This window comes from Xenia sp. Carnegie-2017, unplaced genomic scaffold, assembly GCF_021976095.1.
Source record: "Xenia sp. Carnegie-2017 unplaced genomic scaffold, XeniaSp_v1 HiC_scaffold_16, whole genome shotgun sequence".
Taxonomy (NCBI): domain Eukaryota; kingdom Metazoa; phylum Cnidaria; class Anthozoa; order Malacalcyonacea; family Xeniidae; genus Xenia; species Xenia sp. Carnegie-2017.
Window position 1 is genome coordinate 6,648,243 of NW_025813469.1, and position 23,806 is coordinate 6,672,048.

The 23,806-nt window shown below is 33.6% G+C and overlaps 1 protein-coding gene and 5 long non-coding RNA genes across 13 annotated transcripts; 5 read left to right on the plus strand and 1 right to left on the minus strand.

The window, feature by feature from the left end:
• Positions 1 to 1,164: 1,164 nt before the first annotated feature.
• On the plus strand, positions 1,165 to 5,106 carry LOC124436239. 4 transcript variants are annotated; one of them, XR_006945231.1, is made up of 5 exons: positions 1,461 to 1,547; positions 1,827 to 1,853; positions 2,232 to 2,298; positions 2,476 to 2,763; positions 4,947 to 5,106. It is a non-coding gene; the product is annotated as an uncharacterized LOC124436239 (long non-coding RNA). The 4 variants fall into 4 exon arrangements; XR_006945232.1 differs by having other exon boundaries at positions 4,951 to 5,106; XR_006945234.1 differs by lacking the exons at positions 1,461 to 1,547; positions 4,947 to 5,106 and adding an exon at positions 1,165 to 1,245 and having other exon boundaries at positions 2,476 to 2,605.
• Positions 5,107 to 6,200: 1,094 nt separating this feature from the next.
• Positions 6,201 to 7,395, minus strand: LOC124435928 (enoyl-CoA delta isomerase 2-like). The gene is made up of 3 exons (XM_046985859.1): positions 7,174 to 7,395; positions 6,812 to 6,910; positions 6,201 to 6,275 (listed from the first exon to the last, which is right to left on the minus strand). The coding sequence occupies exons 1-3, from the start codon at positions 7,393 to 7,395 to the stop codon at positions 6,201 to 6,203; spliced, it is 396 nt and encodes a 131-aa protein (XP_046841815.1).
• Positions 7,396 to 7,707: 312 nt separating this feature from the next.
• LOC124436253 lies at positions 7,708 to 9,016 on the plus strand. 3 transcript variants are annotated; one of them, XR_006945255.1, is made up of 5 exons: positions 7,708 to 7,858; positions 7,971 to 8,045; positions 8,259 to 8,318; positions 8,396 to 8,461; positions 8,643 to 8,919. It is a non-coding gene; the product is annotated as an uncharacterized LOC124436253 (long non-coding RNA). The 3 variants fall into 3 exon arrangements; XR_006945256.1 differs by lacking the exon at positions 7,708 to 7,858 and adding an exon at positions 8,946 to 9,016 and having other exon boundaries at positions 7,865 to 8,045; positions 8,643 to 8,720; XR_006945254.1 differs by lacking the exon at positions 7,708 to 7,858 and having other exon boundaries at positions 7,865 to 8,045.
• A 57-nt stretch (positions 9,017 to 9,073) lies between these two features.
• Positions 9,074 to 10,477, plus strand: LOC124436247. 2 transcript variants are annotated; one of them, XR_006945244.1, is made up of 3 exons: positions 9,214 to 9,494; positions 9,915 to 9,979; positions 10,413 to 10,477. It is a non-coding gene; the product is annotated as an uncharacterized LOC124436247 (long non-coding RNA). The 2 variants fall into 2 exon arrangements; XR_006945243.1 differs by lacking the exon at positions 10,413 to 10,477 and having other exon boundaries at positions 9,074 to 9,494; positions 9,915 to 10,036.
• An 889-nt stretch (positions 10,478 to 11,366) lies between these two features.
• LOC124436259 lies at positions 11,367 to 11,748 on the plus strand. The gene is made up of 2 exons (XR_006945263.1): positions 11,367 to 11,442; positions 11,538 to 11,748. It is a non-coding gene; the product is annotated as an uncharacterized LOC124436259 (long non-coding RNA).
• A 4,479-nt stretch (positions 11,749 to 16,227) lies between these two features.
• Positions 16,228 to 18,222, plus strand: LOC124436266. 2 transcript variants are annotated; one of them, XR_006945269.1, is made up of 3 exons: positions 16,228 to 16,580; positions 17,365 to 17,454; positions 18,208 to 18,222. It is a non-coding gene; the product is annotated as an uncharacterized LOC124436266 (long non-coding RNA). The 2 variants fall into 2 exon arrangements; XR_006945270.1 differs by lacking the exon at positions 16,228 to 16,580 and adding an exon at positions 16,814 to 16,874.
• The last annotated feature ends 5,584 nt before the right edge of the window (positions 18,223 to 23,806 follow it).

Here is a 23,806-nt window from a genome sequence, read left to right on the forward strand (position 1 = left end):
AGATCACCTGCGATAGGCTTTGCTCGGGGTACGCAGGGAGAGTGCGGTCGCCACCGAAGTGTGGGCCCCTAAGGAAATGCATACTATATCGCAGCCAGCTTCCACTGCTAGTTGACATCTACTATATGAAGTTTTAGCTTTATATATATATACCAAAATTTAAAGGCGTACGAAAGTTGTGGGATGATTGTTATCGTTACTGCGCATGCGCAGATGATTTCTTTGATAATTTGCGACTAAGTGGTATAATTGCCCCAGATGTAGTGCAAGTACATCTAGTTAGTCGTTGCCATGACTATAAACAATTAGTCGAGTGGGCTGCGCATGCTCGAGCGCATGCGCAGATGATTTCTCCATTAAATTGTTACTAAACATGCTATTTACTTCAAAATCGGGCTAGTAGATGCAATTGGTCGTTGCCATGACCATGAACATTGGCAGCCAATCAATTTAACTGCGCATGCTCAGTTGATATCTTTAATAATTTGTTAATAAGCAAGTTATATACTCCCTAATTGATTCTAGTAAATGCAGATGGTCGTTTCCATGACTATCAACTCGGACAATTGGTCAAGTGGACTTTGCTTGCTTGAGCGTGCTGTGCATGCCCAAGCGTACTGCGCATGCTCAGATGATCTTCTTATATTTTTGTGACCAAGCGATTAATTACTCAGAAAGTGATGAAAATAGGTCCAGCTTGTTGTTGCCATCACTATGAATATGAAAAATTTGTTAAATGACTAAATTTCTCATTATGATTGAAATTTATGATTTCCCAATATGTGACCAAATGAACCACAGAAGGATGCAAGCTTGTTCTGTTTGTCATTGCCATGATTGTAAACTCGAACAGTTTGTTGAGTTGTTTGTGCATGTTCAGATGGGTTCTCAAATAATTTAGGACTGAGGTTTAAAATATACCGTCTTAATACTTGCAACATGAATAAAATTTAACTTTGTATTACATCTACATTTAAGGCGTAAAGATGTTTTTTCTTTGTTATCGTAGTCAGTAGTTATCAAGTAATGGACCACTCTCAAATAATCACGAATATTGGTTGACTTTTGGTTAGGTTTCTTTGGGAGGCCCTTCTCCTTTTGAACTTGCAAGGAGCAGTCAAGCTTCTCACTGTGATAAACATACGAATTATTCTTTCTCTCATTTTCTTGTTTAGAAAAAGTTATCAACTAAGTGGTCGAACTCTTCGTAAACTACCATTCCTTGCACATGCGCTGTATTCGAAAGTAAGTAATACGAATTAAAGCCTTCACCCGTGTTCTTTGTTGTACATGCATGTACTTATATTGTCCCTCAAACCTACGTAATAGGCACAAACGATAACCTCAGAAGAGTTTTTGAATAATCTTGCAATGATTGTTGACAAGCAGTTCAAAGAAAAAGAGAATCTTTGCTCAGTTGGTGAAGCAAAAAGCGTGCAAGCGTGATCTTTTTAACGATTGTATACTTTTTATACATTTATAGAAATCTTTTGGATATGCTTTGTTGAAGATTAAGATTTTTTTATTGCTCAATTTAAGTCCATTTGGTAAGATAGATCACAAAGTTTGCTAATTTATATTGGTACTTTGAGACTCCTTACATGACGTTTCCCCAACACACCCGAGGTCAAATGCAGCAATGTGTATAGTTCGTTATTGAGGATAATGATATAGATTATTTTAAATAGGAAAGGATATTTATACGATATAGTTAATTGTAACTGTTTAATTTCAACGTATGTTTACATTAAATTACATCCTTAAGCCAACTTTACTAATATTGATCGCTATTTTCATGTTATACATCTGTAATCATCTTGTTAAAGATTTGAAGCTTTGCTGCGATAATACAGGTTTGTACAGCTATCTCATCTTTGTTTGTTGCCTATCTGATAGCATGTCAACTCCGGGGACCAGATTTTTTATCGAGATTTATATGACATTAGAGATTGTCGTACGTCAGTCTAATATCTTGAGCATGAACGATATGTTGTTGAAAGATAAGTTTACATATATTCTAGCGTAGTGTCTTCATCAGGAGTGATCGAATGTTGAAACTCGAGTCACTATATGCTCCAGTCTTATGATTTGTCAGGAGTGATCTTTTATTGAAAGTTTCGCTAGTGTTATTTAACCATGTTATCTAAAAACTTTATCCTCCATAGTCCATTTTTGTATTTGTGTTTCCACTTGTTGTCTTTAATGTTTTAAAATAATGTTCTTCTTGACAGCAGAGAATTATTCTCATTATGATTCATTACGATTCTCATTATGACGACATTCATCACTAAATAAAAGGTAAGCACAGGGAAACACTGTATTTTCTTATTGAGGGTAGCTGTAGTGTATTTTGTGTTCAATTAGAGCTACTTAGCGTGTGAAACGTTACAGAAAACTAAATATTTGTGAAGATAAAGTGTAGAACAGTGTTTCAAATTGGCCTGTCGCGCTTACAACGTATTTCTTCAATACCAGAGAACGTTTACAACGTAATCATGGACAAATAAGACTACATCAACAAAGCGAAGACCCTCTTACAAGACACCAACACGTATGAACCTCTCCAAACAGACCCCAACAAAACCACTACAAACCGCATCAACAAGAAATTAAAACAACTAAAAGCAAAAAGAAACTTAACGAAACCGTCTACAAAAGAATCCGACCCAACGACTCCTCCACCGCCAAATTCTATGGACTACCAAAAATTCACAAAGAAAACAACCCGCTATGACCGATTGTATCTCTTCCTGGATCACCAACGTATGAATTATCAAAATATATTTCTAATATTCTGCACCCACTAGTCAAATCATTACATCATACTATCAAAAATGCCACCACTTTCCTCACCAATATTAAAAATGTAAAACTAAAACCAAACGAAATCATGATATCTTATGATGTATCACTTTTCACATCCATACCACTAAACATAGCCAAACAAGTCACAAACGAACTACTTACTAACAACAACTCGTGGAAAATCACAACCGAACTAGACCAAGACGATATCATCGACCTGCTTGAGCTCTGCCTCTCCACTGAATTCTCCTTCCAACATTCGTATTACCGACAAATCTCAGGAACACCAATGGGTTCTCCTTTATCCACCTTCCTTGCAGAAGCTGTTATGCAACACCTTGAAAAGCAGTCAGTCACTAACAACACACACATCAGACTATGGAGAAGATTTGTTGACGACATCTTTGCTATCGTCGAGAAAGACAAAACAGAACACATTCTACACACAATAAACAACACCACACAGAACATAACCTTCACCATGGACAAAGAACAGAACAAACAACTTACCTTCCTAGATACTCTACTTACCAGATCACATGACGGCACATTAAACACACAAGTATTCCGCAAAAATACACACACAGACCAAATACTCAACTTTAATAGCAATCACTCCACACAACAAAAAATTAGTTGCATACGAACTCTCTTAGCTAACAGGATTAAAACCCACTGCAATACAGAAGAAGCCAAGAAAAATGAACGCAACTACTTATACTCCACATTCATAAACAACAATTACCCATGAAACTTTATCAACAAAATATTAAACAAAATACACAACAAACCCCAAGCTGAAAACCTAACGAAGATACAGACGAACCAGTAAAATAGTGACATTACCATATATAAACGGAACATCAGAATTGACATCAAGACTACTCCGATGTGTCCTGTGTCCCAAGTGCAGGAGTCGCCATTTTAATATGGTGATAGCCGGGAGGGCACATTGTATATACACTTTGTATATTACGCTCACTACGCGTGCGTAGTTTGAGCACTGTCGGATTGTGTAGAGAGCCTCATATGGAGACGTTCACCGTGTTCGCGATATGCAAAGCTCACATTTATAGGTTTGAGCACTGTAGTGACTCTACAATACAATCCATACAATGTGTAACCGTACGTACTGTGTCCCAAGTGCAGGAGTCACCATTTTACTATGATGATATCCGGGAGGGCACATTGTTATACGCTTTGTATATATATATATATATAATCAATTAATACAAAGTTTTGCAGCGCACGGTCTGTTACAATGAAATGGGGTGAGTTATCGTTTGTTTATACAATTTAGTTAGCTAAGTGATTTATTGGGCCGCCTATGGTATGTCTGTCAACTGATAGATAAATCTTGACAAAGTTTGTAGTTAACTTTGCCATGATGTTGGCCGATGTCTTAGAACAGAATGATGTACTCGTAATTTTGAATTAGGTAGAGATATCTTGGTGTGCTACAAAAAAGAACATAATTCAAAAATGCTATGATATGTGCTATCCAAATTGTTGGTTGGAAATTTTTAGATAATTTAAACTAAGATAATTCAACAAGATTGAAAACTATTCAGAACAATCCATAACCAACTGCTGAAGTGGACAATATTTTTTATTGAAATTATTACTGAAATTATGGAACATTGGCTTCTTTTCATGCTTGTTTAATGCTGCATGAGAACAAAATTTGTTGACATAGTAGTGTCAAGAAAGATATTTAACATGTTTTATAAATAATATTGTGCATTAATGTGTAATATTTTAGAATTGTGTAATGTGTTAAGAAACTCTTTGGATAAACACTAATTTGGTATTGATTTGGTGTTGGTGTTGGTGTTGGTTTTGGTATTTATTTTGGTATTAGTGTTGGCTTTGATGTTGACTTTGGTATTGATTTTGGTGTTGGTGTTGATTTCGGTACTGATTTTGGTATTAGTGTTAATTTTGGTATTGATTTTCGTATCGGAGCTGGTTTTAGTGTTTATTTTGGTATTAATTTTGGTGTTGGTGCTGACTTTGGTATTGATTTTGGTGTTGATTTTGGTATTAATTTTGGTGTTGGTTTGTTTTGACAAATGCTTATCACACTCTTCAACATTTTGTTACGCCACTCGTAATATCCGTGACAATGTTAGAGTTGTAAGGAAGAAATCAAAATAGCTGTGATGGTGGAGATGAGTATCCTGATTTCATGCCTATTCCTTTCCGCTACGCTGCGAGAAATTCAAGAGTTCCGATTGAGTTTGAGGTGTTGCAGATGATTGCGAAAAGAAGGGTTTGATTAAGTTTTCAAGGTAGCTTTTTATTACATACATCATTTATATGGACAGTAATTTGGTCATGTGAAGGTAGTTTCGTTTGTGATTTGGATATACTTTATATATCTTCACGTTTTAGCCGCCAAAAACTCCTCTTCAGAAAACAATGGATTCCTTGTGCAAACAGTTATCGTTTTATTCTTTATGTATTATTGGTAAGCGTACCACAGAGAACTTATTATATTTGAAATTATTGTATGATTTTTTTGCTTGATATTTGGTACAGGATTCTCGTTCAACCTCTGACACAAAAAAATATATGAAAACTATAGTCTTTATCGACATTCTCCCACGAAATATTTTTTCTAAGTTAACGGCACCCCTTGTCCAATTTTTGCCCTTTTAATAACCCCCCCGTCTATTTCTCTATCAATAAATGTACACCGAAATTTCTATTTATGATAGTAAAATATGTTTCCCACAATTCAAGCTCACCATCCAAAGCAATAGGATTTGTAAAATCATCAGCAAACATGGTAGCAAATAAAGTGAACTTATCCTGCCAGCGTGCGGATCCTGACTTGGAATGAGAGAGATAAGAAATTAATTTGGATGGAATTAGATATAAACCATAGTAAACATTAGTAGAAGATTCTTCAAATCTTCTGGCTAACTCCAAATTTAAATGATCGACTACAGGAATCGTGATAGTGATCTCTTATAGTAAACTGAAGTGCAGTCAGCAGGGATGTTGCTGCGACTTATCTGACGATGAAAAGTGCGAGGTTTACCTTCTTCAACATTGACCTTCGCTGCTAAGTCTAAAGCAATTTTATACCATCTAGTATGATAGTTATCGATGTCATTACGTATTGCACGACCTAAGTTTTTTAAAGAATTATCAAATGCAAACCATCTGCAATATCGTTACTAGAAGATTGGAGTAATTGGGTAACAGGAAGAGTAAGGTCGAAGAAGCATCTTGTTATCACGAGGCAAACAATGAACTCAAAACTAGCTAGAAAGTGAAAGAGAGGGCCTGCTTTGCTACATGTCTCTACATTGCTGTTGCGTTCAAGATTGTAGTACACAACAGCGAAATGATGTTTATACAGAATATTTTGCAGAAAAGCTTTGTGTTTATAATACACAGCAAAGTTCAAAATCACCTAGTAAAGATTCCACAAGTGCTATACACTGTTTTTGTGCATCTACCTAAAAGAAAAGTTCAATTTAAAAGTATTCATTACATGCAATAGAAGTTTTTTTCAAAAGTACATAGGTATTTGATAGAGAATCAATGGTACATTTGCATTTTTTTCCTGCATCACCAATACTAAGAATGTTAAGTACAAGATTTTACTCTCCTAAATGTTAAGGAATTCTTCGTAAATACAAATAGGGGATATAATTCAGATTGCATGGCTTGGAGAGAAACTATGTATATTAAAACCATTGAAAAGCACAGATTTACATGCAGATATTTTAGCTGTATGTTCCGGTAGGTGCATATGTACTCATAATTTCCTGAAGACCCACACACTCAGTTCTTAATTAACGGTGTGCTGTCAACTTTGCACAAAACAACTTTTTTACTGTAAATAATTTGATGACGATAGATTTTAGTAAGACTTGTGAGAGTGTTCAATAAAATTGTTGAAAGATACAGTCCTTTGGTGATGTTTGAAACTAGATACATATTGAATGTTCATTATAAGATAAGTGCAGCCTTTCTTAAACTAAATATTCACCTGTGATAAATCACCCAAATCGTTCCATGCATTCCATTTTGCCTTTCCAACAAAGTCCAAAGTCCCAGGCTTTGGTGTATTACATTTGCCTAAAGAACCCTGGAAATGTATATTGTTATTTGGGTTCGTCTTATTTTTAACTTTGATTGTATTGTATGGTGGGACTGTGAACAGTTATAATTGAAAAAAATTCACTGTGCCTTTGCAAAAATGTGATTCAAATGCAATGATGCACATTGTGCATTAAAAATGTAAAGTCACCATTTAATTTAATTGAAGAGCTTGTAGGTAGGAGATACAACAAACAATGTTCAAGCTTTATGTAAAAACCGGATACAATATCTTTATGAATCGTAAAATACCTGCTTAAAAAGGGCGTTCATCTTTAACTTCAATTCATTCCCTGGATCTTGAGTTAAAGATCCTACTTTGTCTTTTGCTTCTTTAAACTGGTGAGAGATTGCAGAGAACTTCGAACCATCTTCGTAAAAAATGTTCAGGTTTAAATAAGGTCGAGATAGATAGTTCACTATACTACGACCAAAAATTGCATGTGATTTACAAACTCTTGGCGTCACGTTCATTTGCTATAATAAAATTTACAATAAATATTTTTTTATTATTGATTGAACTTGGGACGAATAAGAAAATTGATATCTAGAAATGACATGAATGAAAGGCAAAAGTAAATCAAACATGTGACTATTTTTGACCAATGACATTAGGATGTTGATAGTGGTTACAATGGATGATAGTGAATAATTATGGACATGCTTTCAAAAAGGCGTATTCTGAACAAGTGGTATGTTAACTATATTGTGTATATTATCCGACTGGTGCAGCTTAAGAAAGAAATTTCAGGGCTTCCATTTACTACATTTTTCAAAGTCCATGTATGAGGACAATATTTCTTCGCGTATTCATATTTTTTAGGAGTTTGCAACATCAAAAGTTCGAAGCAAGGCATTCGATCAACAGGGCTCAGTCACTCAGTACTATGCTTAGTACTTTTTTAAATATATATCGGGAAGTCTGGCTGGGAGAATGGTACTTAGACTAATTCTAGGCTAACTTTGTCAATCCAAGAACACGTGCAGTACTGGTTTTTATAAATCGGGGTATTATTTTTTGGGTACACTTGCAAAATGTATCAATTCAGGAAGAAATTCAGACGCTCAAATGACTTCTTTTACAATAACGTGGAGAGGAAAGGAAACACACAAAAGATGATGCGGTAGGAATTTTAAAGTGTTCTTTTATTGTTTCTGGTTGCACAATTTCATATTAATTTATTTTTATTACCACAGTTATATTAACAAAAGTATGTGTACAAATTTATTTATGCCCACAATGTGGTGTAAGGAAAAACACTTATTCGGAGCACATTTTCCAATGTCAAGTCTGGATTCTCTACATCCTTTAATCACAATGTCATATATGTTAATAGAATAGCAGTGTGTCATATGAATCTCAATTTTTTGAACAAGAAAATGAATTTGGGGATTTGGTAAGTTTACATATATTGTAAAACTATGTAGATATAAAAATACGCTATGTTTATGGGGTTTTTTCATTTATATGTAGAATGAACAAAGTGAAGATATTGCTGAAAATTATGACAAGCACCAAGAGTTAACCACCAAAACACAGGTTTTTAATGTACATATTGATATTGTTTCTCATGAAAAGTCATTGGAAGTGGTTATAGTAGGACTGCTTTCACTAGAAATAACTAAAAAATTTTGAAGTAATTTAAAGAAGGCATGCATTATTTAAACACTTATTAAAAGTCTGTACACATTTTAAATTAAATAATGGTCTTTATTTGTAGGACTCTAAAGATATCTTTACCAAGCAATCTATCTCTATTATTACAGAAGAACCCAAACAACCATGTCAACATAGTCAAGTAGTTCTCACATATACAGTTATACTTTATACTGTTTACCACTAGTCATGTTTTTAATGTGTTATAAATTGACAATATGCTTGTTGATTGCTTATGCATGAAACACTGTCTAGCAAAACTTTATTAACATCTGGTAGAAATGTGCTCAACAAACATAAAAATATATTACAATAGATATTTTTGAAACAGTGAACATTAATAATTACTGTTTACTTGCTCTTTCAGAGTCATTTGTCACCCACTGGCCACTATACTGGGCTATTGTTACAGTTTGACTTTGCGTCAAATGTATCACGTCAGCAATCCTTTGTTGTTCATAATTATAATGCAAACAAAAGAACAGTTATGGTGATGTCAAATTTTATTTCCATAATTTCAATGTTGGGTATATACCCAACTAAATGACATTACTCAATACGCTTTTTTTGGTGCTATAATCTGCATGTATTTTTTTCTTCAGCATAATTAATTTGTATTTGTACGTCGATATCCCCACCTATTGCTTGATGGCTATGGTTGGATATTGTGATGCTCATGTGATGCAAATAGAAAGCAATTTGTTGATGCCCTACCTAATAATATACAATTAGATCCTCAAAAAGGTATGTAAAATAGATGTTACTGAAATGAAATGATTAAAACAGGCCAAACAACATTTTTGTACTTGTCAGATATACCATATCCTAGTTGCATACACATATTAGCAATGGAAAAAATATCTGGTTGTGTATGATAGAAAGTTTGGTATTGAAGCCAAAGATTTTATTGAAAAAAGTAAGTGTTGTGTGTTACTCTTTCAGGATATAAGGTGTCTGAACAGCTTCACCAAATTTTGACTTACACTTACATACTATTTGTTTCAAGACCCTTGTCAAAGATGTGAGAACTTGTTACATATTAATCTGACATTGCATGTAGTGAATGTCTCAAATTTGTATTTGGCTTATTTTTTCAATGTAAAGTTCTTCATGTGGTATGGGAGAAAATGTCTTCATCCTTAAATATCAGTTTATTGTACATTTCAAACCCTTGTGAAGTCATCCTTCTGTGTTTTTACAAGACCCTTGTTCGACATTGTTCTTATTACATGTGGATGTTAACCAGCACAGCTTTACAAGCAAAAATATTGTTAAAACTTGTGAATGATTATTTACACAATATATTTATCTCATTGAATTTCTTTTATGAATGCAGAATCCACATCCATGATGCAGTCTGTTTTCAGTGATCATTCCTACCATGAGATGCAACCTGAAGAAGTATATTTTGTTATGTGAAAATAACTTTTTTGTACAAATACACGTATTGTTTCTCAACCTTCTAATACCCCACAATTTGTTACCATACATCCTGTGCCTAAGTTCAGGAGCTTCTATAAAGCTATTAGGGTGATAACCAACAGGGCAAATTGAATTTATTTATGACTATTGAGGTATACACATTCATACTCACATACATACATAGCCATATACTTACAGTAAATACATTAAGTAGTATAAACTAAATGTATGACAAAAATAGTAAAGTCATATTCACCATTTGCGTTACGTGCCTGATATATATATATTAAGCACTTTCTAAGGATTTTGTGAAGTCATAATTAATCATAATTATTAATCTGCATACACATACACACACATACATACACACACATAATACAACCTTAAAGATAAATGATTTTACATATTTTAGGACTTGTTTAGTGCAGTGTGCAGGGAGGTTCAGTGGATTGCTGTAAAACCAGTGAATAGTCCATGGGGGATTTGTACTTTAGTGTATTCATAAGTAATGCCGCCCCAGCCCGAGTTAAAATGTTGCAGCTATTCGTCATATCATTGCATTCATGTGACAACCCTTGCAAAAGCCATGCAAATCGTTGACGAGGATGAAATGGATTCTCCATTGGCACTTTTTTAAGTTTTCCTTTGGAATTACACCAGATGCGAGACTATTTTGAATTGGCTACACTTAGCAAAGAAAAGGTTTCTTTATTTGAAACAGGTATGCAAGATAATCTGCAATGGTGAACATCCTTTTAGCTTTACATATACTATTTCCTTTATCGGTATGGTATTTAGCACTTTCTAGCATTTTGTAAATATTACTATTTAATTATTTTAGGCAATGAGAATGATGCAAGCGATTTTACTGATCTTCCTGAAAAAAATGGTCATAAAATTTTGGCGCCATCTGAAAGTGGTATTTGTTCTTGTGGTGCAGAGTGGGATAAACGTTCTATTCAAGATGAATGGTTGTACGTAGACTTGTGTTCAGTTGCGTACTTTTGTTCAATCCATGATGTGAAGGGTAAGTTCTGATTTGTTATAGGTTACGCTTCACTTCATAATTATTTGACTTAAATAAATTATTTAGTGTATTGTAGACCTTGCTCCTCTTGTGCTACGAAAAAGCATTATGATGGCATTGAAAACAGGATTGTATGGTTTGGATCATATGCAATATCTCATGCCGTTCTAAAAGATTACATTCGGCTTTTCATAACGTCGAGGTACTTTTTAATGAAAATTTGCCGAAGCCTTAGTAGCTACGTTTGTCCATTATTTAATTTTCTCGCACTATATCTTTTGAATGTTTTTTATTTTTTTTCTTGTTCTGTTTACCTATGTACAAATATTATGTTGCATATGTCTTCGGGTAATTTGAATTTCCCAAAGGAAATAACTTACGCCAAGTTTCGTCTCGCTATCATTGCCATGATACGGTAAGCATCATTTCATTTTCAGCTGCAAAATATGAATATTCCATTGAGATAGTGATCGCTTGTTTTATTAAGTTATTGAATTTTCTCTTATTAAGGTTGCTTGATATTGATTTTGACAATGGGTTTTTTTGTGAATTATGTGGAAGAATTCCTCAGAAGGTGGTGATGGATGGAACAACTCTTGGAATACAGAAAACTTTCTTACCAAATAATTTAAAGAGTCTGATACTGGATTGCTAGATGGAAGATAAGTATTTTGAAGTTTATCTGTAATATATAATATATACAGGTCTGCTAATTAGTAAATACGAGTGCTCATCTACGTATCATTATATCAATTATAATTCAAAAAGGCAGAAGTTGTTTCAACTTTTGAAGTATTCTTGGACGTTCTAGTTTTTTTTATGAGAAGAATTCTTGTAAAGAAAAAGACAAATTTTGAAAACCAAAGAATCCTGTTTTCGGTCCATGACTACCGATACCCCGAGATAGTTGATCACTAGAGCGTCGCATGTTAACTAAGGGAACCACATAATCGTTGTTTGTTTTCCATGAAACATATGGATGGTTTGCTCGTGATACATGAGAAACAGTAAATGGGAGAATTAAATCAGAAAGATATAAACCGATAAAATTGGTATAAAACATGTTTAAAGTTGTCTTTAATTATAAGTGTCAGAAAAAGACAGGGTCATAAGAAGTTACTTGAAACATTGCTTGGTTTGTTTTATGAGAAGAAAACAAAAAGATAAAATTCGAAAGCAAAAAACCCCGTTTTCGGTCCATGCTTCCCGATACCTTCTTAAGCGCAAGGTAAGAGAACGCCGCATGTTAACGGTAGGAGATTTCGGCCCCTCCACGTTATCCTACTTGGGATATGCCAATAGCAAGCTTCCGCCCATAAGACCACCTGAGATCACCTGCGATAGGCTTTGCTCAGGGTACGCAGGGAGAGTGAGGGCTCCTAAGCCACTGCATACTACATCGCACCCAGCTTCCAATGCTAGTTGAAATCTACTATATGAAGTTTTAGCTTTATATATATATACCAAAATTTAAAGGCGTACGAAAGTTGTGGGATGATTGTTATCGTTACTGCGCATGCGCAGATGATTTCTTTGATAATTTGCGACTAATGAGTTAATTGACACAAATGTAGTGTAAGTACATATAGTTGGTCGTTTTCATGACTATGAACAATTACTCGAGTGGATTGCGCATGCTCGAGCGCATGCGGACACGATTTCTCTATTAAATTGTTACTAAGCATGCTATTTACTTTAAAATTGGTGCTAGTAGATGCAGTTGGTCGTTGCCATGACCAGAACTTTGGTACCTGGTCAAGTTGAGTGTGCATGCTTAATGAGACTGCGCATGCGCAGATGATTGTCTTAAAACGTGTGACTGAGGAAGCTAATTACTCCAAAATCGGTACTAGTACATCCAGTTGGTCGTTACCATGAGCTTGGAGAGTTTGTGGAGTTGACAACGCATTCTCAGATTCTCAATTAATTTGTGACAGAGCGAGCTCTGAAATTGGTGCTTGTAGATGCGCTGAGCAAGTTTTCCATCATATATTTTTGTCATGCTCTTTGTCTACTTAAGCTTGTTTTTACAAATGCATGTGAAACGCGTCAACACTTTGTTACGGCACTCGTAATATCCGTGACACCGTTAAAAATGTTTTTTATTTTTCTCTACAACTTTATACCTGCATATTGCATGTCATATCCAAGCTTTCCTTTGATTTGACGGGAAATCCAGTTTGATGTTGCTCTCTAAATTTACCTCATTTATTTGGTCATTCACAGGTACACGTGACTTTTTTATATTAAACGGAGGCCAGAGCACTAGATCATATTTTGCCATGTTATGTATTTGAGTTGTATCCACGCCTATTGATCACTTTATATAAACATTAAAATGTTTTCTTTTCTTGAACCTGATAGGATGTGTTATGTTCTGAGGTGTTAAAAATTAACTGTGAGATTGAAAAGTAATTAAAACTATTAATAGCTTTATCTAAGTTCCCCAAAATTCTTTACTCCATATCCCTACCCGCTCTCCCCTCCTAAAATTAGTGTATCGTGAAACATAATTATTTTTTTATAAAAGAACCGAGATGCTTTAATAAAATTTTCATTTGGTCTAACGGTGAATTCCCTTTAAATCAGGCCTTGTCTGTTATTCTATGCAGCACGAAACTCGACTGCGACATGGCAAAGGAACGCGGAATTGTCGCAGAAATTTTATCATTCAAACATTTCGAGGAGGAACTCAATTCACGTTTGGCGAGATTTTCACTAGTTTCTAGACAGGTTTGTGTGTCTATTTTAACGAGGGAGAGAGATTGGGCACTATTGGAAAGCAGAAGAAGTGGGGGTGGGCGGAGCTTAGCAACTAGAGAGAGAGGGACTGGACACGGGACCTTTGAAAATGCAATAAATTTCTATTGTTCACGGACGTTTGCGTCGCAGATTATGAAAACATTTACAGTTTCGAACTTATAAAAAATCCATGTCAACAAATAGTACAGCAGCATATTTAATATTGTAGTGTCTGCGAGACATAAAGACGATGATGGTCAGCAGTGATATGAAGAACTTGAGTTTAAAAATCATTAGGAATACGATTTGTTTTAAAAGTACATCACTAACGATGATATTTTGGATGGCATCGTTTGAAGATGGTGGACGAGCTTACAGGAATGACTTACCAACCAGGTATACTTGCGATCAGACTTATGGCGCATGCTAATATTTATTTTACAAATAGGAGATTGTGTCCCAATGATCCGTTTGTAACAGTTACGCAGCGGAATTGTATTCCTAATGATCCGTTTGTAACCTTTACGCAGCGGAATTTGTAGCGTTGTTGGTGTAAATCATTCGTAACTTGAGTTGAATAACAAAACATATTCGTTCATTTAACCAAGATTTTTAAAATCTTTACTTTGGAGGAGAAAACTTGCGTTTTGAATCAGGTTCCAAAACATAGCGAAAAAATTTTTGCTGGAAATTTCGTTCTGTATCGTCCAAGTCATTGAGACTTCAGTGTTTACTGCTGGCGTAACGGACTTTTAGTCGCAATAACCTTATTTCGTGCGCATTTGTTGAAAATTGATGCAGTTGTTTAAAAATAAGTGTCATTAATTAACATGTTGTCACGTGACATCAAGTAGATGTTTGCGCAGATGCTTTTGTACGCTTAACACTTTGGTGTAAATGGTTTTTATCAAACTGATTAAAATACACAGAAAGAAAATACATCGAACATTTCATAAACAGGAATCAACTTAATGTTTCAACTATATTTTTGATATGCGTTGTAAAAAAGTCATCACTGCTTGCGCGCATTCCTCCGAAAGCCATCTTTGAGCAATCAGTTCGCATTCTTTATTATTCACATCGTGAAGTTTTTTCAACTCAGCTGAGCAACATAATTTCTTGGGCAATGAGAGCGACTGCAATGGAGAGAAGCATTGTATGGTGAAATGAAACCAAGCAATAACTGTAAAGTCCAGATTTGTGCTACCTTCGTCGGCAACGCAGCCATGTATTTCATTCTGTTGTTAATTTCTTTTTCAAAACGGCTTGAGGAATAACTTCTATTACCAAACCGTAGTTACAAGCTTCGACGGCAGTCAGTTTTTTCCAACGAGTAACATCTCATTCGCCTGAGTGCAAATTAATAAGAAATGTGTGACAATCATACCTTAACTCTTAACTGCATTAAGATAAAAATACCTTGTTGAAAATTGAGTTAACTAAGCAAGAAGAACAGGGCTGCTCAAAATAACGGCAAGGCAAAGGACAATGATTTTGAGAAATGCCTATTTATCGGTAACATTTTCAGTTTTCCCATAATAATTTATTATTCGGTTTTCCTTTCAATATGCTTTTGCAATATTGAGCGTCAATTTTTTACATATGTAAAAACTATGCTTTCTCTAGTAATTATATGCTGGCTAGGGGCTTGTTGCATTGAAGGTTGCGATTCCGTTCCCGTAAAGTGTGTCGTGAAAAGCGACACGCGGCTTTGGCTGAAAAACGTGAAAAATATATTTGGAATGTGAGATATATTGACGTCGGACATTTCTCGTTTTGCTTCCTTTGCAACATTACTCCTTTTACATTTAGGCAAGGTCAAAATTCGTTCGCTGAAATTTGGTGGAGAAGCCATTATCAATGAAATTGAAAGCGATGTGGTAAGTTTATGTTCTGTTTCTATATCTTTAGATGATTCTTGGCTCGATGTTTTTCTTCAATCATATTTAGCAGATATAATCACCAACAACTTGATTTTCACGTTTGCTAGCGTCAGGAATACGTCTAAAAAGATATTATGATAAAAGTCATCTCATAAAAACCTATTGTATTTAATTATTGGTACTTAGGTGTGTGAAATGTAATCTTTGGAGTTGTGTGCATAAACTATAATTTTTGAGTGTGAGGTCCATGAAATATAGTGTTTGCCAGCTAATTGTGTGAATTATAGTATTTATGAGTTAGATGCAGGAAGTATAGTGTTAGTGAGTTAGGTGGATTCATTATAATATTTGTGATTTAGGGCATAGACTATAACAGTCAGGAGTTATGTTCATGAACTCTAGTCTTATTGTGTTAAGTGCAGGAACTATAGTCTTTGGGAGTCAATGTAATATAATATGAAAGAAATGCGTGAGATTTCATGACAAATTAAATTTGCTGATGCATTGTTACTTTGCATATCATTATTTCATATTTTCTCATATTGTAGATCACACATGGATGGAGTTGTGAAAGTCCCTTTACCACCTCTGTCATTAACTTCAATTACTCTTACTAGTTTTTCGTTGCTCATTTGTCATGGTGATTCATGTCCAAGAATGTTTGTTTGTAGTTTAGATTCTTTGTGGATGTCAGTTGTTTGTTCATATAATGATGATGGGCCCCATTATTATATGAGCCCACCTGAAGGTGGTCAACTGATACTCACAGAAGATCAACTCTGCACTAAACATTCTTTATGTGATGATATAACTGGGGTATTGAAGTGGTCCCTTTCCCTTTGCTCGAAGTTGCGTATATAAAGGAATGAAGTAGCTACAAAAGAAGATATAAAAAGTTTAGTTATAGCCGACATCATCAATAGAAAAGGTTTTGTGATAAATGATTATATGCCTCTTGATTTATCTCTATTGTTCTTGTGAAAATCTCAATGGTTTTTATTGATGGTACTGTTTTATTGGGTTGTTCATTGAATGGCACATTTATGCCGTTAAATGCATACAGGTGCAGATTATTCAGATTGTGGTGTAGACCTGCAATAAATACGACCTACAACTTCTTGTCACGTGTCCTAAACCTTTGATCGCTGCAGTAAACGGTCCAACAGCTGGATTTGGTCTTTCCCTTCTCGCATTGTGTGATATAGTCTTTGCTTCAGAAAAGGTAATAGTATTGAGTTTATAAAATTACTCATCCTAGCTGGTCTGACTTCATCTGTGTTTTCAACAGTTTAATATCAGAGTTATATTTAATATGGAAAATATTGATTGTCTCAAAAGAGTTTTTTGCGCATACCGTCACGTCACTAACATTTAAGTCATTTTTGACAGTTTTGTGGAAAAAAGAAAGGAATAGATATAATTTTTAAAACAGCCGAACTTTCTTGAATATCATATGTCAAACATTTATTGAGTCGTTTTTCATTGGTCAATATACTTCACCAATGAATGCAATAAACACGTCAATAATACATTCAGACGAAAATCCCCAAAGTGAAAAAATTTATGTGGCGATGTTAAACCTCAACGGGTTCAGTTTCCTTTACCCACACCCCTTAATATGATATAGTACTTTGTTCACCCCCTAGTGACTCCTCAGTACAACATTACGTAATTTTTATTTCAGTTGACATATTCGTCGTGTTTTTTTAAAGGCAACTTTTCAAACGAAGTTTGTGGAGTGGGGTCATCCTCCAGTTGGATGTTGCTCTCTAAATTTACCTCATTTATTTGGTCATTCACAGGTACACGTGACCATTTTATATAAAACGGAGGCCAGAGCACTAGGTCATATTTTGCCATGTTATGTATTTGAGTTGTATCCACGCCTATTGATCACTTTATATAAACATTAAAATGTTCTCTTTTCTTGAACCTGATAGGATGTGTTATGTTCTGAGGTGTTAAAAATTAACTGTGAGATTGAAAAGTAATTAAAACTACGAATAGCTTTATCTAAGTTCCCCAAAACGTGTTCTGTTTCCTTTACCCCCATACTTCCCTCTTTACCCACACCCCTTAATATAATTGAGTACTTTGTTCACCCCCTAGTGACTCCTCAGTACAACATTACGTAATTTTTATTTCAGTTGACATATTCGTCGTGTTTTTTTAAAGGCAACTTTTCAAACGAAGTTTGTGGAGTTGGGTCATCTTCCAGTTGGATGTTGCTCTCTAACTTTACCTCATTTATGCCATGTTATGTATTTGAGTTGTAACACGCCTATTGATCACTTTGTATAAACATTAAACGTAGAGGATGTGTTATGGTCTGAGGTGTTAAAAATTAACTGTGAGATTCGAAAGTAATTAAAACTACGAATAGCTTTATCTAAGTTCCCCAAAATGCTTTACTACCTATCCCTACCCCCCGTCTTCCAAAAAGTGTTTCGTGAAACATTATTTTTTTATGAAAGAACCGAGATTGTTTAAAAAATTTTCATTTTGTCTTATGGTGAATTTATTTTAAATCAGGCAATGTCTGTTATTCTATGCAGCACGAAACTCGACTGCGACATGGCGAAAGCCATCTTTGAGCAAGGAGTTCGCATTGTTTATTATTCACATCGGGAAGTTTCTCCAGCTCAACTGAGTGACATAATTTCTTGGACAGTGAGAGCGACTGCAATGGAGAGAAGCATTTTATGGTGAAATGAAACCAAGCAATAACTGTAAAGTCCAGATTTGTGCTACCTTTGTCGGCAACGCAGCCATTTATTTCATTCTGTTGTTAATTTCTTTTTTAATGGTGTTCAATGGTTTTCAATGGAAAATGTGTTCAAATGCATGAATTATAGCCTTTTGATGAAAATAGGAAACTATGATAAAACTCATTTTCAGGGGGGTGGACTCGATTTTTTAGTAAAAGTTCTTTTTGATAAGGAAAATGTGTTCAAATGCATTAATTATAGTATTTTGATGAAAATTTTGAAATATGATAAAATTCGTTTTCAGGGGGGGGTTGAATTCCTATTATTGTAAAAGTTTTTGATTTGAAAATGTGTTCAAATGCATAAATTATAGTGTTTTAATGAAAATTTTGAAATATGATAATTATCATTTTCAGGGGGGTGGAATCCTTATTTTTGTGAAAGTTCTTTTTCATGTGGAAAATGTCTTCAAATGCATGAATTGTAGTCTTTTGATGAAAATATAAAAATTTCATTTCCAGGTGGGGTGGACACGATTTTTTTGTAAAAGTTTTTTTGATGTGGAAAATGGGTTCAAATGCATAAATTATAGTGTTTTGATGAAAATTTTGAAATACGATAAATTTCTTTTTCAAGGGGGGAGAATTACTATTTTTGTAAAAGTTTTTTGATGTGGAAAACGTGTTCAATTGCATAAATTATAGTCTTTTGATGAAAATTTTGAAATATGACAAAATTCATTTTCATGTGGGTGGAATTACTATTTTCATAAAAGTTTCTTTTTGTTGTGGAAAATGTGTTCAAATGTATGATTTGTATTCTTTTAATGAAAATTTTGAAATATGGTAAAATTCATTTTCAGGAGGGGAATTCTTATTTTTGTAAAATTGCTTTTTGTTTTGGAAAATGTGTTCAAATGCATAAATTATAGTGTTTTAATGAAACTTTTTAAATATGATAAAATTCGTTTTCAGGGGGTGGGGTGGAATTCCTATTTTTGTAAAAGTTCTTTTTGGTTTGGAAAATGTGTTCAAATGCATAAATTATAGTGTTTTAATGAAAATTTTGAAATATGATAATTTTCATTTTCAGGGTGGAATCCTTATTTTTGCAAAAGTTCTTTTTGATGTGGAAAATGTCTTTAAATGCATGAATTGTAGTCTTTTGATGAAAATATAAAATTTCATTTCAGGTGGGTGGACACGATTTTTTTGTAAAAGTTTTTTTGATGTGGAAAATGTGTTCAAATGCATAAATTATAGTGTTTTGATGAAAATTTTGAAATACGATAAATTTCATTTTCAAGGGGGGAGAATTACTATTTTTGTAAAAGTTTTTTGATGTGGAAAATGTGTTCAATTGCATAAATTATAGTCTTTTGATGAAAATTTTGAAATATGACAAAATTCATTTTCATGTGGGTGGAATTACTATTTTCATAAAAGTTTCTTTTTGTTGTGGAAAATGTGTTCAAATGTATGATTTGTATTCTTTTAATGAAAATTTTGAAATATGGTAAAATTCTTTTTCAGGTGGGGAATTCTTATTTTTGTAAAAGTGCTTTTTGTTTTGGAAAATGTGTTCAAATGCATAAATTATAGTGTTTTAATGAAAATTTTGAAATATGATAATTTTCATTTTCAGGGGGGGTGGAATCCTTATTTTTGCAAAAGTTCTTTTTGATGTGGAAAATGTCTTTAAATGCATGAATTGTAGTCTTTTGATGAAAATATAAAAATTTCATTTCCAGGTGGGGTGGACACGATTTTTTTGTAAAAGTTTTTTTGATGTGGAAAATGGGTTCAAATGCATAAATTATAGTGTTTTGATGAAAATTTTGAAATACGATAAATTTCATTTTCAAGGGGGGAGAATTACTATTTTTGTAAAAGTTTTTTGATGTGGAAAATGTGTTCAATTGCATAAATTATAGTCATTTGATGAAAATTTCGAAATATGACAAAATTCATTTTCATGTGGGTGGAATTACTATTTTCATAAAAGTTTCTTTTTGTTGTGGAAAATGTGTTCAAATGTATGATTTGTATTCTTTTAATGAAAATTTTGAAATATGGTAAAATTCTTTTTCAGGTGGGGAATTCTTATTTTTGTAAAAGTTCTTTTTGTTGTGGAAAATATGTTCAGATGCATAAATTATAGTTTTTCGATGAAAATTTTGAAATATGATAAAATTCGTTTTCAGGTGGGTGGAATTATTATTTTCGTAAAAGTTCTTTTTGTTGTGGAAAATGTGTTCAAATTCATAAATTATAGTGTTTTAATGAAAATTTTGAAATATGATAATTTTCATTTTCAGGGGGGGTGGAATCCTTATTTTTGTGAAAGTTCTTTTTGATGTGGAAAATGTCTTTAAATGCATGAATTGTAGTCTTTTGATGAAAATATAAAAATTTCATTTCCAGGTGGGGTGGACACGATTTTTTTGTAAAAGTTTTTTTGATGTGGAAAATGTGTTCAAATGCATAAATTATAGTGTTTTGATGAAAATTTTGAAATACTATAAATTGCATTTTCAAGGGGGGAGAATTACTATTTTTGTAAAAGTTTTTTGATGTGGAAAATGTGTTCAATTGCATAAATTATAGTCTTTTGATGAAAATTTTGAAATATGACAAAATTCATTTTCATGTGGGTGGAATTACTATTTTCATAAAAGTTTCTTTTTGTTGTGGAAAATGTGTTCAAATGTATGATTTGTATTCTTTTAATGAAAATTTTGAAATATGGTAAAATTCTTTTTCAGGTGGGGAATTCTTATTTTTGTAAAAGTGCTTTTTGTTTTGGAAAATGTGTTCAAATGCATAAATTATAGTGTTTTAATGAAAATTTTTAAATATGATAAAATTCGTTTTCAGGGGTGGAATTCCTATTTTTGTAAAAGTTCTTTTTGGTTTGGAAAATGTGTTCAAATGCATAAATTATAGTGTTTTAATGAAAATTTTGAAATATGATAATTTTCATTTTCAGGGGGGGTGGAATCCTTATTTTTGTGAAAGTTCTTTTTCATGTGGAAAATGTTTTTAAATGCATGAATTGTAGTCTTTTGATGAAAATATAAAAATTTCATTTCCAGGTGGGGTGGACACGATTTTTTTGTAAAAGTTTTTTTGATGTGGAAAATGTGTTCAAATGCATAAATTATAGTGTTTTGATGAAAATTTTGAAATACGATAAATTTCATTTTCAAGGGGGGTGGAATTACTATTTTTGTAAAAGTTCTTTTTGGTTTGGAAGATGTCTTCAAATGCATGAATAGTAGTTTTTTGATAAAAATTTTTAAATATGATAAAATTCGTTTTCCGGGGGGGTGGATTTCCTATTTTTGTAAAAAATTTTTTGGTTGGGAAAATGTGTTCAAATGCATAAATTATAGTGTTTTTGCGAACGTATCTTTAGACTTTATTTTCCTCTCTACAAAGTTTTTATCTTCACGTTTTAGCCGCCAAAAACTCCTCTTCAGAAAACAATGGATTTCTTGGGCAAACAGTTGTCATTTTATTATTTATATATTATTGGTAAACGTACCACAGAGAACTTATTATATTTGAAATTATTGTATGATTTTTTTGCTTGATATTTGGTACAGGATTCTCGTTTTCAACCTCTGACACAAAAAAATATGAAAAATATAGTTTTTATCGACATTCTCCCTCGAAAAATATTTTCTAAGTTGATGGAACCCCCTGTCCAATTTTTGCCGTTTTAATAACCCCCCGTCTATTTCTCTATCAATAAAAGTACACCGACATATCTATTTATGATAGTAAATACTGCTCTCCTTTTTTATGTGAACTTTCATTTAAACTTTAGCATTGATAATCCTTCTTGGCTGGCTACAAATCGAAAGATTTTGGAGATGTTTACAATAGGAGTAAGGTAAAGCAGAAGTCGATACAGTTAATCACGTGATGAACATGCAGTCTAATGACGTCACTATATGACCGTGCAGTTTAGCTGTTGCTGCTATTCCAGAAAGCCTTCCAATCGTGGTTACCGTGACACTGGCTTTAGGTGTGATGAAAATGTCTGAGAGAAACGCCATTGTAAAGAAATTGCCGATAGTTGAAACGGGAAGTCACACTCGGACATCTAGCAAAAGTAGGCGCATTCGGAAACTTCTTACGAAGATGATTTCCGACACCCGACGCTTATTTTTCGTATTGCGTGGATTCTGCGTGATAATTTTGCGTGTAAAGCCTTAATTCGCGGCAATTTAAAACTTATCGCGGGAAAATGGAAATAATTTAAAATAGTAAACAGTCTCCGCATATTGTACATCACCACACAATACAAACGAAGTTAAATTTCTGTTTATGTTTTCGCTGGTAAACTGTTCTTATAAGAACAAGCACATATTTTTATACATATGGAAAGTATTGACATTTCAGCAGCGACTTCTTTATTTAAAATCAAACTGTCTGAACGCTCTGGACTTGTGCAAAATGTAGAGGAAGCAGAAAATCTCCTTAGAGAGTACGAGTTGGCAAGCACAACTAATTTTTGGGGAAATAAAGCAAAAAAAAGGATTTGGGAACACAGGTTTGTATTTTTTTTCTCAAAATATAACTAATCTATATCTTTCCTTATTTCTGTTGTCCAGATCAAATTGTTATATGAAACCTGAATGTTGTCATATTCTTTAATATAAGAAGTACTATAATAATGTCCATACAACCACGTAAATCACACAGTAATGTTGAATATAATGGTTCAATTTGAACTAAATGAAATCACTTATTCTATTTTTAATCGAAAAAATGTTAGATCTCACAAGTGCCAATCACAAGGTTTGGTGGGAAGATGGCCAGCTTCCATTTGACCATATACCGTTCGTTCAAGTGAACCATAGGGTCTACGATTGTCGTCATGGGGTAGATAGGCATTCAAGCCAAAAGAAGAAAAACAGAACGGTTATAGATATTATTCATCTGCTAATGCAATACTACAGATTTAATAAAAGTAAAATGAAAGTGAAACGACGTTGCTAACCTTACAGTACGTTGCAATTAAACTTCCAGTGTGAAGAGCTTTGAGGGAAACTTTGAGTTTTATTGTATTTTTAACATTGTCATGTAATCTTGGTTTCTTTCTTCTTCATGAATTTCTTCAGCTGCCTTTCCTTTTAAGTGTAATTATTTACCAACATGTTTATATCTTTTAGTCAAATTCTAGCGACCACTCGTTTAAAAAGCAGAGAAACATGGTTAAAGGAACAAGAAAATTGAACTGTTCAGCACAAGTTCACATGAGAGAATACATCAGATTTCCAGACTTTAGGGTAGTTTTAAATAACAGTGTTTATTCGTATGCATTACTCGATCTGCCAGGTGTAAACAGCAAAAATGTCAGGAGGTGTCCAAATCAATTTGCCTTGAAACTTTACTCACACAGGTTTTTTGATAAATTTACGCGCCTTTAGATTAAA

Excerpts from the sequence above, each read along its gene's own strand:
- LOC124435928 (XM_046985859.1), bottom strand. The coding sequence starts at position 7,395 with ATGAACGTGACGCCAAGAGTTTGTAAATCACATGCAATTTTTGGTCGT. Across the intron at positions 6,911-7,173 it reads TGAACGCCCTTTTTAAGCAG|GGTTCTTTAGGCAAATGTAA; the intron begins GTATTTTACGAT and ends ATACATTTCCAG. Across the intron at positions 6,276-6,811 it reads ATTTGGGTGATTTATCACAG|GTAGATGCACAAAAACAGTG; the intron begins GTGAATATTTAG and ends CTTTTCTTTTAG.